The sequence below is a fragment of the Semicossyphus pulcher genome, unplaced genomic scaffold (genome assembly GCF_022749685.1).
Source record: "Semicossyphus pulcher isolate SPU_LCO1_2020_fin unplaced genomic scaffold, fSemPul1.0.p SCAF_6, whole genome shotgun sequence".
Taxonomy (NCBI): Eukaryota; Metazoa; Chordata; class Actinopteri; order Labriformes; family Labridae; genus Semicossyphus; species Semicossyphus pulcher.
In genome coordinates this window covers 24,452,320-24,467,521 of record NW_027211737.1, presented here as the reverse complement: position 1 = coordinate 24,467,521, position 15,202 = coordinate 24,452,320, and the positions used below count along the sequence as shown (strand labels likewise).

General features: G+C 42.5%; 1 protein-coding gene across 1 annotated transcript in view; it reads right to left on the bottom strand.

Moving 5' to 3' along the window:
* Positions 1-9,206: 9,206 nt before the first annotated feature.
* Positions 9,207-15,202, bottom strand: part of mvb12bb (multivesicular body subunit 12Bb) — a 38,407-nt gene continuing 32,411 nt past the window's right edge. The window contains exons 7-9 of the mRNA XM_069683898.1: positions 15,000-15,058; positions 14,468-14,527; positions 9,207-9,248 (exon numbers count right to left, since the gene is read on the bottom strand). Coding sequence (XP_069539999.1) covers positions 9,207-9,248; positions 14,468-14,527; positions 15,000-15,058 — 161 coding nt within the window. The remainder of the gene's footprint in view (positions 9,249-14,467; positions 14,528-14,999; positions 15,059-15,202) is intronic.

Genomic DNA, 15,202 nt, shown 5'->3' with positions numbered 1-15,202 from the left:
AATAACAGAATCTCTTGATCCTGTGATGTGGGGATCTCCCCTTCCCTTCTGTTTCCCTTCACACACAGGCGACGGCCAAACATCTTCATGTGAGCTTAAGCCGCGCAGACACATGAGGAACGACTTACTGCTCTGCCATTTTAAACTAAATTAAACTTTTCGCTCCAAATGTCCTCGAGAGAAATGCACCCACAAGTATTTGTGATCTTCTGTGACTGCTGATGAGCGCCCGAGAAATCTTAAATCTCACTCCAAACAGGGACTGTTTCATCTCACACCCGGAGGTGCTGAGTGGAGGAGTGACGCAGAAACTAAACAATGGTTTGCCCTTTGAGAGAAACCTTTCACAATCTTAAAAAACACTGGCTCATGTGCATATAAGCAGCTGATATCGTATGGTCTGCACTGCCACTTCGGGATATGTGGAATTTGTTGTTACGTGACTGTTTTCATCATTAGCGAAAGCGTTTCGGCTCAGGAAAGATTTGCAGCGCCTTTCATCAGACGATCATGTTATTCAGTGGATTTGTCTCCGCAGAAATAATGTTTCCTCTGACAGAAGAGAGCGGAGGCTGCAGGAGGCCAGGAGCATGATTTTAGGATGTGTGCCATTAACAACAAGCGTACCCGCTCCTCATGTGGAATACATAAATTCTGTGTGCTGAATAAATCGCATGTGCTCGCAGATTTTGTGGCTAAAGTAGTGAAAGATATTCCGAATACATCCAGATAAATAGTGGGATTAAAAGTCTCTGTTTTACCTGAAGAATCTGTTTAACCTGGTTCAAGCTTCATCCGTGAGTTATGACCTCTGCATGAATAAAAACGGGGACAAAAAAAGGACAAATCAGATATTAATCATTCCAATGGGAACAAAATATGCAGAAAATGTGACTTTAAAGCCTATCAGCAATAAAATCCTTATCATCAGACATCTGTGTATGTGTGAGTCTCTTTCTGTCTCAATAAAACACAACCTGATGTGTTGTGTGCGCTGACCGTGAATGTGTGTGCACACGTACGATTGTGGGTGTGTCATTAATAGGCTGCACTTCAGAAGAAAAAAAAAGAAAGGTAGAAATGGTCCAGATGTTTTGCAGCTGGGTGGATCTGGTAGTGAAGATCTAGACAGCATCTGTCACAGGCGAACATTTCTAATCTGTCCTGAACATTAGGCAGAGAGCACTAAAAACCCATCACCGGCCGCGTGTGCTAACCACAGGCTGCGCAGACAAAGTTCAAAATTAAACCAGAAAAAAAGTCAGATTTACAAAGCTGAGCAGTAAAGAGAGAGCTTTTACTCCGTTGTTCCTCTATAATTTAACCTAAAGTCTTCTTCTTTAAGCAGACTGAGTGTGGCGGCTAAACTTTTGGAAGGGCTAACAGGCTAACTGGAGTTATTAGAGCAGAGCGCCCGGGGCTAAAGAGCAGCGCTTTGAACTCCAGGTCCAGCAGAGCTTAGTGAGGTCAAGATCTGTCAGACAGCGAGCAGAACGAACATCACAGTGTTCTGGACGGATGTTTGCTTCAAAGAACTTCAGTTGTATTCGAAAAAGAAAGAAAAACCTATGAACTGAAGCTACAACGTGCACTGCCATTTATATTTAAGTTTCAAAGAATACAAGACTTAAGTTTAGAAGACTTCCTGCAGGAACACAAACTAGCTAAGATAAAGCCCACTTTTTTAAATGATTGAAGCTTCCACAAGTCCATCGTGGGAATTTAGATAATATTTTAAAGTAGCTACACGACTGCATTTGGGAGCTAACTGTGTGTTTAGCTAACATTCTGAGTTTGGGAACTGTGGGAATTGCTCCGAGCTGACCTTGATGGTCTCTAGATATTTCCCTTCCTGGGTTCATGTGCCTAGTTACCAGTCGGTCCACCTCGCGCCCTGTGAACTGACCCTGTCCTCCCTCCGAGCTTTGAAAGGAAAAGAAACCCAATCCTCCAGGGAGCGCTCCGACTAACAAGAAAACTGCTGGCCCGAATCTCTCAGAAGTGCTGTGTTTTCCCACTGGACCACTTTCAGCTTAATAAACATCTTAACTAGCCAGAGGTCCCACGGGGGCTGCTGGGAAATCCTCTGGGCAGCCAGAGCTCAGGAGCCGGCCCTTTATTGCATCCAGGTGGCTGTTAAAAAATGCTGGCCGGCCCTAAATGTCCAATAAAACGCAAGTGGCACCTTCGGGGGTGGACAGGGTCAGTGCACCTGTCTGTGGACGAAAGCTGCACTCGCTCCCCCCTGTCCACTTAGTTTAAAGTCACATCCTAAGTTGTGCCACCACCGTACCCATGGAGGCATTACTGACGGGACCAGTCGGAGACAGGACCAGAGGCACAAGGGGTCAGGGGGCCCTGTGCCAGAGGCAAAATGACCACAGAGACACAAAAAGAACTACCAAGAAATACAAAACTACTATGAAGACATTCAAAACTACTTCAAAAAACACAGAGATACAAAATGATCAAAAAGAAACATACAAAACCACAAAAGAAGCAAAATAAGTCAAATAAATGCAAAATAACAACAAACCATAAAGCAGACAAAAACATGACAACAAAACAACTGTTAAGACACTCAAAATGAAACAAAGAAATAAAGGACAACAAAAGATTCAAACAATACGACAAAGAAAACAAAAAGAAACTCAAAATGACTAAAAACAAACTGTGAAACAACCACGAAGAGAAAAAATGACAATGTGCCAATGAAAGAGAGAGAGAGACAAAACAACCAGAGAGACAAAACGACCACAGAGAGACACAAAAAAAACCACAGAGACACACAGAACAACCGCAGAGACACAAAACAACCACAGAGAGACACAAAACAACCACAGAGAGACACAAAACAACCAGAGAGACAAAACGACCACAGACACACAAAACAACCACAGAGACACACAAAACAACCACAGAGACACACAAAACAACCACAGAGACAGACAGAACAACCGCAGAGACACAAAACAACCAAAAGAGACACAAAACAACCACAGAGACACACAAAACAACCACAGAGACAGACAGAACAACCGCAGAGACAGACAGAACAACCGCAGAGAGACACAAAACAACCAAAGAGACACAAAAGGACCACATAGAGACACAACACAACCATAGAGAGACAGAAAACAACCACAGGGAGACAAGATGGCCACAGAGAGACACAAAACAACCACAGAGACACACAGAACAACCGCAGAGACACAAAACAACCAAAAGAGACACAAAACAACCACAGAGACACACAAAACAACCACAGAGACACACAAAACAACCGCAGAGACAGACAGAACAACCGCAGAGACAGACAGAACAACCGCAGAGAGACACAAAACAACCAAAGAGACACAAAAGGACCACATAGAGACACAACACAACCATAGAGAGACAGAAAACAACCACAGGGAGACAAGATGGCCACAGAGAGACACAAAACAACCACAGAGACACACAAAACAACCACAGAGACACACAAAACAACCACAGAGACACACAAAACAACCACAGAGACACACAAAACAACCACAGAGACAGACAGAACAACCACAGAGACAGACAGAACAACCGCAGAGACAGACAGAACAACTGCAGAGACACACAAAACAACCACAGAGACACACAAAACAACCACAGAGACACACAAAACAACCACAGAGACAGACAGAACAACCACAGAGACAGACAGAACAACCGCAGAGACAGACAGAACAACTGCAGAGAGACACAAAACAACCAAAGAGACACAAAAGGACCACATAGAGACACAACACAACCATAGAGAGACAGAAAACAACCACAGGGAGACAAGATGGCCACAGAGAGACACAAAACAACCACAGAGACACACAGAACAACTGCAGAGACACACAGAACTGCAGAGAGACACAAAACAACCAAAGAGACACAAAACGACCACAGAGACACACAAAACAACCACAGAGAGACACAAAATAACCACAGAGACACAACGACCATAGAGAGACACAAAACGAACAATGAGGGACAAAATGACCACAGAGACACAAAGAGAGACACAGAGATGCAAAAGGACCAAAGAGAGAAAAAACGACCATCAAGAGACACAAAATTACCACAGAGTGACACAAAACGACCACATAGAGTGAAAAACTTAAACTAGAAGCAAATGAGAAAAGAGATGCAAAAGATTTCAAACAAATAAAAAATAACAAAAACAAGCAACTGACAATAAAGGCACACAAAGAGACCTCATAGCAATGTAGAACCACCACCACAAAAAAGATCAAATAAATACCACAAAGAAACACAAAACAAGATACGTTGAGCGACTACTAGGCAGCAGCGTTGTTTCTATTCTTGGTTTGTGTCTTTTTCTGTCACAGTGTCTTGCTTTAATGTGTGTGTGTGTGTGGGAGGGAGTTTAACACGTCTGTGCTATTAGCTACCATGTGGCTCACACAGCCAGGACAACTAATGAAACAATGGCCACAAACATCCCATGAAATATACCCACAAGTCAAAGTGGCTTTTGCTTTTTGTCAGGATGACCCTGACAGATTGAAGAAAGTTCATCCTGTGGTATTAATGCACAACTCACTGGTAATTTAGGGGGATGTTGGTTGAAATCATTTCCAATCACTCCCCGTTTGTTTACGAGAACTTCACACGTACATGCACAGTGGCAGCAGCCTCCCTTCATCTGTCTGGCCTGGTCGCTGTCCAGAGGGAGAGCTAATTGTCCCACAGGTTGTGGACGGATCTGGACGGTGTATTGGGCCTTTGATCTGACATGAAAGGAGTTAATTGATTTCTGTGTTACAGGCCAGTGTGTTAGAGGGAAGAAAAAAAAGGGATGCTTGCTGGTCATTCCACAACATGTGCAGAAATATCTAAGAGAGAGAGAACGAGAGAGAGAAAGGGAGGGAGGGGATGAAGAGAGAGATCACCTCACACCCTGCTCCATCCCTGCTCAATTACTGTAATTTGACTCACATGGGCCGGCCGCCGTGGCAGAGGGAGAGGGGAGGAGAGCCGCCGCGTGGGGGAGGAGAGGGGATCCCTGCTCTGGGAGATCACTCATCTTACCTCAGGCTGAGGTACGCACAGACAGATCCCCTCTGAGGGCAGCCTGGGGGCTTGTTAAGGTGGCTGTACAGAGAAGACCACACGTCCACCCTCAAACTTTAAATCTCAGCAGGGCTCTCGAACATTTGATGATGTCAACATGGAGCGAAGACAGGAGTCTGCTGGAGGTAACAGGTAAACTGTACAGTACGTGCTTCACTGCCTACATCATACATGACTATTTCATGAAATATTACCACTTTCTCATTAATCAGTTTTTCTGACAAAGCATTTCCTGTTCAAGGTCATGTAAGGTTTATCCTGTCCCAACATGCACCAGGGCGAAGGAATCACAGCAGGAAGCACAAATTTGTTTCCTGTTTCTTTTTGTTTAGAAAATATAAATCCAGTGAACATTAAATGTGCCTTTACATGTTCTGTCAGAGTGATTTGCTGCATCACCTGCCTGTGAGCCTGTTCACCGTGGGTCCAGGTCTGGTCCTGCTTTGACAGGCTTCCTGCCTTCACTCCTTCACCTCTCTGGGTCTCTGGTCACCCCAGCTCAGGGGGAAACAGGGCTGTCAGAGGGAGAGTGGCAGGCTAAGCCTGTCTTAACACAGCACCTCAAACCACCTCATAAATACAGGCTTCCTTTTCCAATTTCCAAGCGGCCCATCCACCTCTGTCTACATGCTTACACACTGCTCCATGTCATGTGCCGGGGTGTGAGTTTAAAAATGACCACGGGACATCTGGTGGACTCGCAGAGGGAGGGGCTTTGATGTGCTGCTCTGCTGTTCAGCTTAACATCGCTGGAGAACAATCCTCCGGGCCTGATAGGTTAGAGATAACAAGAGAGTTTAAAAAATGCCTTAACAGAGTCACAATATGTTAAATGTTCAGACACAGCAGCCCCCCAACTACTGCTCTAAACTTTAAACTGCTGCTGCAGGCAGAAGAGCTTGTTTCCATTTTAATTATAAAGTGTGGTCTCTGAAAATCATCATTATTTTCCGTATCATACAGCAGAGTGAAAGGAAAAGTGAAACCATGTGAGGCAGCTTTTTGATGGCTGCTGCTGGGCAGGGCTCATGAGGGAGTTTGTGGTTCTGAAGGCAAGATCGCTCTTCGCCCATCTGGAGAGTTTAGCTTGACTGCTTTTCTTAGCATGGACGCAAAACTAGTGATTAGCTTCATCTAACGCTCACATCTGACCTGCAGAGCTGACTTATTACTCTACCTGCAGTCTGTCTCTGATAATAGCAGCCTGTCTGATTACTACTGCTGAATAAACACATTCAGATTTGTATATCTAATTAGTAATACTGAGACGGTGTAGTGGGATTATGTGGAAAAAAGGGGGGGAAAAAATAAAGGATAAGGCTGGAAAAAGTCTATTTTTTAATGTCAACACTTCCCATTGAAGCCAAAACCCCTGTTGCATTACTATGGTAACATTTTGACACTTTTCAACTGCATCTTGTTGGTAGCGCTCAAAAGCCCAAAGCCCATTCAATCCAACAAAAGACAGACATATTTTAAAATAGACAAAGAACCTGTACTTTCATTTAGATATAAAGAATTTTCTAAAACTGGGAAATGTAGTTTTTTATCAAACAATCAAAAACAAAAGTGCATTTGTTGCAACTATTGCCAGCTGCAGATTTGGTGTATTTACAGCAGCAGGACAAAGCATGAGGGACGAATACAAAATAAAGAGTGCCTGTGTTTTGTCATAAAGGAACATGTCACCCTGTGTAAGGATCTGGCTCATTGGTGTGATTTTACTTAGTGCTTCAACAACAACGGCGGTCTAAGCAACAGGCTCGACCAGAGTTTGGCTTCACAGGAAACACTTGTTAATAACACTCCTTCATTATTCAAATTGTAGGACTGAACATGGGTACGTCTTTCTTTATGAGGCCTTACTACATAAACTGTATTCTTATTTATGCTCTTTACCGATTCCTAAAACTCTAAGTGGCTGCAACCTACAGTCACATGGACGCAGTATGTTTGTTATTCCTCAAACTCACACTGTCTTTGGTCAAAGTGCTTTTGATGTTTTTGCTCCCTCATCTCGGTCTCAGCTACAGAGTTACCTTTAACTAGACTAATTTATTAGCATGAAATATTTCGGCATGTATTAGCAGTATTAAGGATTATTTAACCATTAAATGATTGTCTTGTTGCTGAATGTTGCTAATCAATAGTTTTATGTAATTTTTGTTAAAAGTTGTTGTTTTTTTCCGTGCTGCTGTCTTGGCCAGGACTCCCTGGTAAAATACATTTTGTATCTCAATTGGAATATTCCTGGTAAAATAAAGCTTAAATAAATTAAAACTAGCTTTTCACTATGAAATTAATTCTGATTACACTATATGGTCTACAAAAGCAAACCAGACCATCAGCGACAAGACTGATTATTTCTATATAGTTACTTTAATGTCTGAAACTTCTGGCGGGGGGGTAGGTGTCAGAGGAAGCGATTAACTGCACGCTGCCTTTGTTTACATTTTCTGGCCAAAAAATGAAAGCGAGTGATACATCTGACTATTAAAGAAAGCAGGATGAGATTGTTGTTAAAAAACAACTCTTAGGCATGAACAGGACAAAATCAGCAAAGAGATGAGAGGTACAGCTTTGTCCACAGGGGGCGCCAAAATCAACACAAACTGAAAGTTCCTCACAGCAGCTTTAAATAAAAATAGTTGATTTTGGTCTCTTAATGGGATTTGTGTTTTTGTTTACCTCCTCTAAATATTGTTTACATTAATAACATCAGTTAAAACGACATCATAAACTATCTGGTACGGACTACATCCAGTCTAGACACTGAAGATGTCAAAACATCATCTGAAACACTTTAAATAGACATTTTGATTAGTGTTAGTGATATAATTAGTTGCAAAGTTTTTCCTACATATGTCAAAAGTGTAATGAAAAAAAAAGAGCTATCACATCTCCACCTTTTGCTTGCACAGCGGATATACTGTATATGTCACACTGTACATATGCACTCTGCACAGCGGGGAGGAGGAGGGCTGTTGCAGCCTGTCACTGTGCTCCAGGGCATCACTGACATGAGTGTCACCTTCATGAAGGAGCGTGAAGGCTGCTCCCTCTGCACAGGATTCTTCAGGCCGTCGCTCTGATTTCAGCGGCAGAACAGAAGAGTTAGCGCAAACACTCGCAGAGGGTTGTCATCTGTTGTTCGCTTCATTAAACACCGGTGAACACCAGGAGCCATTAAGAGACTCTGGTCAGGAAGAAGAAAGAAATACCTGCACTGTTAGCACAATCCACAAGTTCACAAACTTAGCAGGAGGAGAGTCTAATTAACAACAAGCACATTAATCCATTAATGACTTTCTAATACTAATTAAACCTGGAGAAACGTGCAAATGGATTCTGACAGTTTAATTAGTTGCAAATGACACATGTGAGCAGGAGTGAGAAGACGGAGATGTTTTGGTATCAAAGTGTGAATTCTGCTGCTGAACATGGCAGCAAAGAGGCAGCAGGGTGTTGTGTAGTTTGTTAAAGAGGGGATGATCACTTTTTCTGGTTTCTTAAATATAAAATCACAACTGTAGGAAGGTGTAACTTTTCTTAAAAGCTGTATTTAAATGTTGTGTTCTATTTTTAAGGACCTGACGTGGGTGGGCGTCTGGGGTAGAGAGGCTCGGCTCGTTCTTGCTGCACGCTGCTCATGATGAACTTTGTGATGGAAAGATGCTGGAAAAGAAACTTCAGAGGGGCCTGTCTGTCCTCCCTGACTGCTTCTCACTGTCAGCACGGCCCTGTTGCCCTGACGAGCACAATTAGTAACGTGTATTTGGAGCATGACGTCATTTTTAAACAGTAAAAAAGACACATTTAGAAGTCGCTCTCAGGCATAAATGTTAAAAATGTTTTAAAATTTAATGTGCACAGACGTACATCATCAACAATACGTAAAGATCTGAATCATATAAATAGAATACATTAAGTTTAAATAATTTTTCTGCCTTAAAATTACAAAATATTAAGCTGCTGTTTATCCCAAACATTTTAAAAATATCATTAGTTGATTATTTTACAAATGATGCCTGGAGTCGGTCTGCAGTGCTTCAGTCCCCGTGTCTGTCAGGCTGTGAAAGCTGTGTGGACAGTTACACCGCTATGCTTCGCTCTGTCGAGAAGTTGTACTGAAACTGTGAGAGGAGAAAAAAAGAGAACACAGATTAATACAAATAAATTGTCAGACCAGGAGAAAAAGTATCACCGTCATTCAATAACTTACTAATTGAGCAATAAAGGCTATAAAATATAAACATTTGAAAAGTGCTGCAGTATCACCCACAATTACTTAAATACGTGTCTGACTGCTCTAACAGATATTACACATAAAATTAAAATTAAAAATTAAAATTTATTGTCTCACTTTCAAACTACAGGCGTACAGCGTCCCTGCAGCACTGTGATTAGATGGTCAACAAGAATGAAGGTTTGGAAATACAAACAAACGGCTCCCCCTTGTGACAGGTCAGGGACATGACTCTCTGACAGTGGGCTTCAACAGTTCTTGGCTTATGTGACATTTAAATGCAGGAAAATGTTATTTTTTCTGTTTCATTCATATCTTGATTTTTTTTTTTTTACTTTTTGAAAAAACAAAACTGCTGAGTGAACATTTCACATTTTGAAGGGGACAAATCCAAACAATCGATGTAACACAATAAAAAGGTCAAAGGTGAGAACTCCCAGACTGCTTTTTGTTTAAAAGATCCATGATAATCATTTTTTTTTCTTAAATTCAAGGCGCTGGTGTAGCTCAGTGGGTAGAGCAGGTGCCCCACGTACAGAGGCTACAGTCTTTGACTCCCGCCTTTGCTGCACGTCATCCCCCACTCTCTCCTCCCAATACTTCCTGTCTATCATTAGCTGTCCTATGAATAAAGGCAAAAATGGCAAAACATGTTTTTTAAAAAGAATCTGTGATCTTCTATCAGTCAGTTTTCAGTCCACAGCAGTCTCAGGTCTGAGTTTACTTTACATAAAAAAGGATTCCTAAATTCACACGCAGTGAGGTGTCCAGATTCATCTGAGAAAGAGAGACCGCTGGTGTTGGACTGGAATTCGGTGATGGCAGATGCCCTGAGTTGTTACTCTCAAATCCACAGAAGAAGAGATAAAGTTGAGTAGCTGGTTTAGCTCCTGGGCTAACGTGCGGCCCATACACAGAAATACAGAGGCTACAGTCCTCATTGTGGCGGCCCCGCGGGATCGACTCCCACCCTCGACCCTTTGCCGCGTGCCATCCCCCCTCTCTAGTCCCCTATCGCCGACACCATCTACCTTCTTCTCTCGCTCTATAAAGGCATAAAAGGCTAAAAGAAAGAGTTGGATCAGCCCATCCTGAAAACATTAGCGGTTTTATCGAGTACTCAGAACAACAACATAATTAAACCTTTTATCCACTCTATTCAATAAATCAAAAATCTAAGGAAATAACTGAAGAAAAACAAAGCAGTTGAGGCGGTTCAATTATCTACAATAACAACAGTATCATCTGATTAGTTGTCCAGCTGTTATAAATAAACACATTAATAATGTTGTTTTGGAGGAAAAAATGACCTCATGTGATTTAAAGCGGGTCTCCCTTCAGAGTCAGACAGCTGTATTACTGCGAGGCGGCACTAGGTGATGCTGTATGATCACTGAAATAAGTTTCCAAATCTCCACCAGAAGCCGCTGAGCCACAATGGCTCCAACCGGCTCCTCTCGATCAAAATCCCACCTTCCCCGATTCTCATCTGCTCGAGGGGAAGCTGCAAGTTACCCAAAACCTGTCACATATCACAAGCCTGTTAGTTGTGAAGAAATCCAGCCCCCCCACCACACAAAAAATCCAGTCCCAACATCTGGCACAGTAAATAAATAATCCTGTGTGTACGTGCGAGTGTGTGAGTGTGTGTGTGTGGATGATGGATGGGGGAATGGGGTGTTATCAGGGAGAGCATGTATCAATGTCTGCCAGTTTTACACACAGGCTGACAGGACAGTGACACACTGGAACATGGGCGGCAGTCACCTAGACGAGCCCGGCTTCATTTCCTGTCCCTGCTCCGCTGCCAAAAATATGTGACATGTTGTCTTCATTAATTCCACCTCTATTTGGAGCTCTCCCTCTCACACCTCGCGCATACTCCACCGTCCCTCCATACATCCACATGCAAACACACACGTACACATAACTTCCTGCAAACACCGAAAGCCCATCATACATAGGTGCTAATGAAAACCTTGTCATGTGTGCACACACTCGCTTCTCTCCACCCTCAAATTCTCCCTCTGAAAATCATTAGCCAGCCGCCAACAACATTTCTCAGCAGAGCAAACTACATAAAGACGTCACTTTAAATCGCTTACTAATTAACACTTAAAAAGACACAAATTAGATATGCGTGGCTAAAAGCAATTATAATATCCGCAAGTTTTGTGAGTCATTTGGGAAATGAAAAGAATGCCTAATTGCTGGAACCAACATCATCCGAGACTCGGCTTAAGTGATGCCTGTTAGGAAATGGTCTTATCTGCTACTGTGGCGGTGATTACAACAGTTTTCCTCAATTACATGTGCATATGTATGATTCTACAAAGTACATCTCTTTCATGAATCTATATTTTTAATGGGTTTAGAAAGGAGGCAATTAGATGGTGAGCGGAAGGCGCCTTGAGTTTTTGAAGAGGGGGAAAAAAAGCCCCGCAGTGAGGCACTGACAGTGACCTCTTCTGGACAAAAGGAGGAGGAAGTGTAGGAAAAAAAAGAACTGGGGTCCAGTTTCTTTTCAAAAACAGCCTCTTTATAATTCAAATGTTGTGATTTTTTTTGTTTTATATTAGCGAGAATGTGCTGCAACTTCTGATGAAGCCTTGAATACAGAAAAATGTGTTTAACCAGTAAATAGTTTCTGTATCCTGGGGGATACAGTCATTTGACAAGCTATGCAAAAAGTGGGTGCACTTAATATCATGAGAAACACTGAAGAGCAGTTGGGTCATGTACTCAGGTCATGTGACTTCATGCCATCATTCAGAAATGTGCACATTATTTGTATCAAAATCCAAAATGGCAGCGTGTGGGGACAAAGACGCTGGCCATCAGTTACGTCTTGTTATTTTGTCATGTTTTTGTTTTAGAAATTATTTTCTTAAGGAACATTTTATAAGTCCTTGTTGAAAAATAATGAATGAAATTTTCGCAACTCTGATAATCAGGCACTGAATGTTTGTATCATGGTGGATACGTAGCCCAGACAGGGATAACAACTCACAGATATACTTGTGTATTTTGGTTTACACTCTGTAGATACTCATAAAGAATCAATCACATGAAATAAAATGTGTGAAGTATTGATTACTCTTTTTTCCCCTCTTACATTAGTATTATTTTACACCACCAAAAGTAATCAAACAGCCCAAAGTCCCCAGTCCTGTGGATGCTGTGAGATATGATGGGACTGACCGCTGTCCTACCCTGTGAGTGAAAGGCCGAGGACGTGCCCGGACGGACAGACCTCCATCATGTGTCACAAGTGAGGCTTTGCATTGTCACTGGCCAAAATGCTCATAACTACTGTTTCACTTTTTTTTAAACTTTGTATGCAAAACATGAATGAAAGTAGCCAATGAATTGTTTATAAAATGGATGCATGAATTATTAATAGAAGGGGGAAATGTTAAAGTTATACCCTAAATGGGCGATGTGTCCCGGGAGATACAGAGCGTAAATTGGAAACTAAAGGTCATATTTTGAAAATAAATTATGAAATTGTGTCATTTCAGCCTCGATACATTAGAAAATAGCAACAAATTAATTTTCCAATATATGAGTCTTCCCATTTCAGGGTTACAATCACCAAAAATAAGCTGACACATCTGCAGAAACCTTCAGTACAGGTAACACAGTAGAAACGACATTCATATTGTAATATGCATCTGCTTTTTTTCTGAATTTAAATTTGTGTTTCTTGGTTTTACATCACTAAGAATGAGCTGCCACTTCTGCAGAAACCCTTCAGTGCAGAAAACAGAGTGTACACTGCATTTATCGAGCAGCATTCACAGAGCAAAAACAAGCACAACTAGACAAAGGAGGGAAAAAATGCCTCACTTTCTAAGAGAAACACTTGCTGTCCAACATGTTTGCGAGAACATCTCCGACTATATCCCCCCTTCTTGTTCTGCAGATATGATTGTGCTATAATAATAAGAGGAGAGAAGTAAAAATAACACAATGGTGAGGGATGTTTCCACTTGGAAACTAATTATCAAGCTAAGCTGTGACTTCATCCTCATCAGCCTGGCCCCACCATTAATCTTGTGCTGTCGTCCACTTCACTAAATCCTGTGTGTTACACTATCTCACATTTACTTCATCAGCTCCAGCGCGGCTGTAATTAATGATTTCTCATGCCCCCTCTCCTTCCCTCTTCCCTTCCCCAGCTCAGCTCACCATGTGTCCTGCTGCTAATCACACTCTCGGAGAAGAAAGGAAGGAAGGAGGAGAGGAGAGGAGGAAGGAGGAGGAGAGACAGGAGCATATAGGATGAGCAGCCAGCCTGTCTCCCACCCTGGAAAAACACACACATACACGTACACGCCATTAATACCTGCGCTGACAATGAGCTTCATTCAGATGACCATATGACAAGATGGCGACTGGGTGTGATTTGGATAGTATGTGACAGAAGACAGAGGCAGAGTGCAGAACAGACACCCGGTTTGATGAGGGAGTGTTTGCTCTGTAACACATCTCAAACCCAACAGCACCTGTTCTTTTACAGTGGTCTGTCACTTCCTGGCAGTTCTGATACCCAGATACCGTGCTAATGAGAGAGAAGGGGGGTTGTCACTCTCTTTAAAGCACACACACACACACACACAGGCGCAGACACACACTGACTTTTTCTTTCCCTAACAAACACACGGGCTCCAAAGAAGGAGCTGCACACACGAGTTTCTTCCTGCGAATGCCTGCAGGCTACAGTGTTTCATCAGAAATGGGCAGGACTTTGTAGTGCTTTTATTTGCTCTTATGATCTCTTAACTTTTTAACTACTGAAGATGAGGCAGAAAAGTTAAGCATGCAGAATGTGACCGGGGAAGCTCTACCGCACAGCCTCGGAGATGCTAGATTGAGCTGTTTGAGAGAAGTATTGGGGAATAAAAGTCAAGTGTTTTGGAACCGGAGACGAAGCTTTTAAGAGAGAATGGCTGCCTCGCCTGGCCATGCTTTTATTCAATTGGGGCTTAGTGGAGCCAACAGGGCCTCGCTGTCTCAGACACTTAATTACAACCCCAAGACCGTTTGCTTTGCATTCTGGGCCAGCGGCGTCAGCGGCAGCCGAGCGTTGCAGCCTCTACTCACTTCCTCCTCGATCTCTGCCAGGGATTTGATCGTAATGCCCATTAAATTGACTTGCTGCATCTGAAATCAAAAGCAGGGAGAGGAGGGGGGAGGAGAAGGGAAAAAAACACACACAAGAAACATGGCGGTTAGGCTCATGGCTAAGTAAGCATGCTTAAAATCTTTAATCCTCTCCCTCTTGGTGTCAATACAAACGGGGCTATAGTGACAACCGCCGCCAGCCAGCCAAATGGACTGCATTGAGCCAGCTCTGCCTGACTGCACGCATTCATCACTCAGTCTGGAGGAAAGGAGAGAAAAGGAAAGGAAACAAGAGGATATAGAAGAAAAGCAAAGGAGTGGAAGAAGGGACTAAAGGCTTTACATTGGGGGGAAAGGTACAGATATGATGACCATAATGTGGCCCATGTTACACCACAGGTAGCAGAACAAGTCACTGTACAGAAGCTATCACGGCCCTTCCCATATTATTTGTAATAACGCAATAATTGTGCACTTTTTTGAAAGTTTCTAAAGATTCTTTTTTTTTTACCTCTTTCGGTTTTCTTTCACAAAACTTCTCAGAGATCACAAAGGGCACGTCGTCCAGAGCTGCAAGAAAGTGAGAAAAAACAAGATTAAGCTCGACTTTCACACAACAACAACAACAGAAAAATGAATATAACTCCCCAGTCTTGATCCTGAGTATATCCACAAGACTAACTGTGGGTTTATAATACAGCAAAGCTATCAACA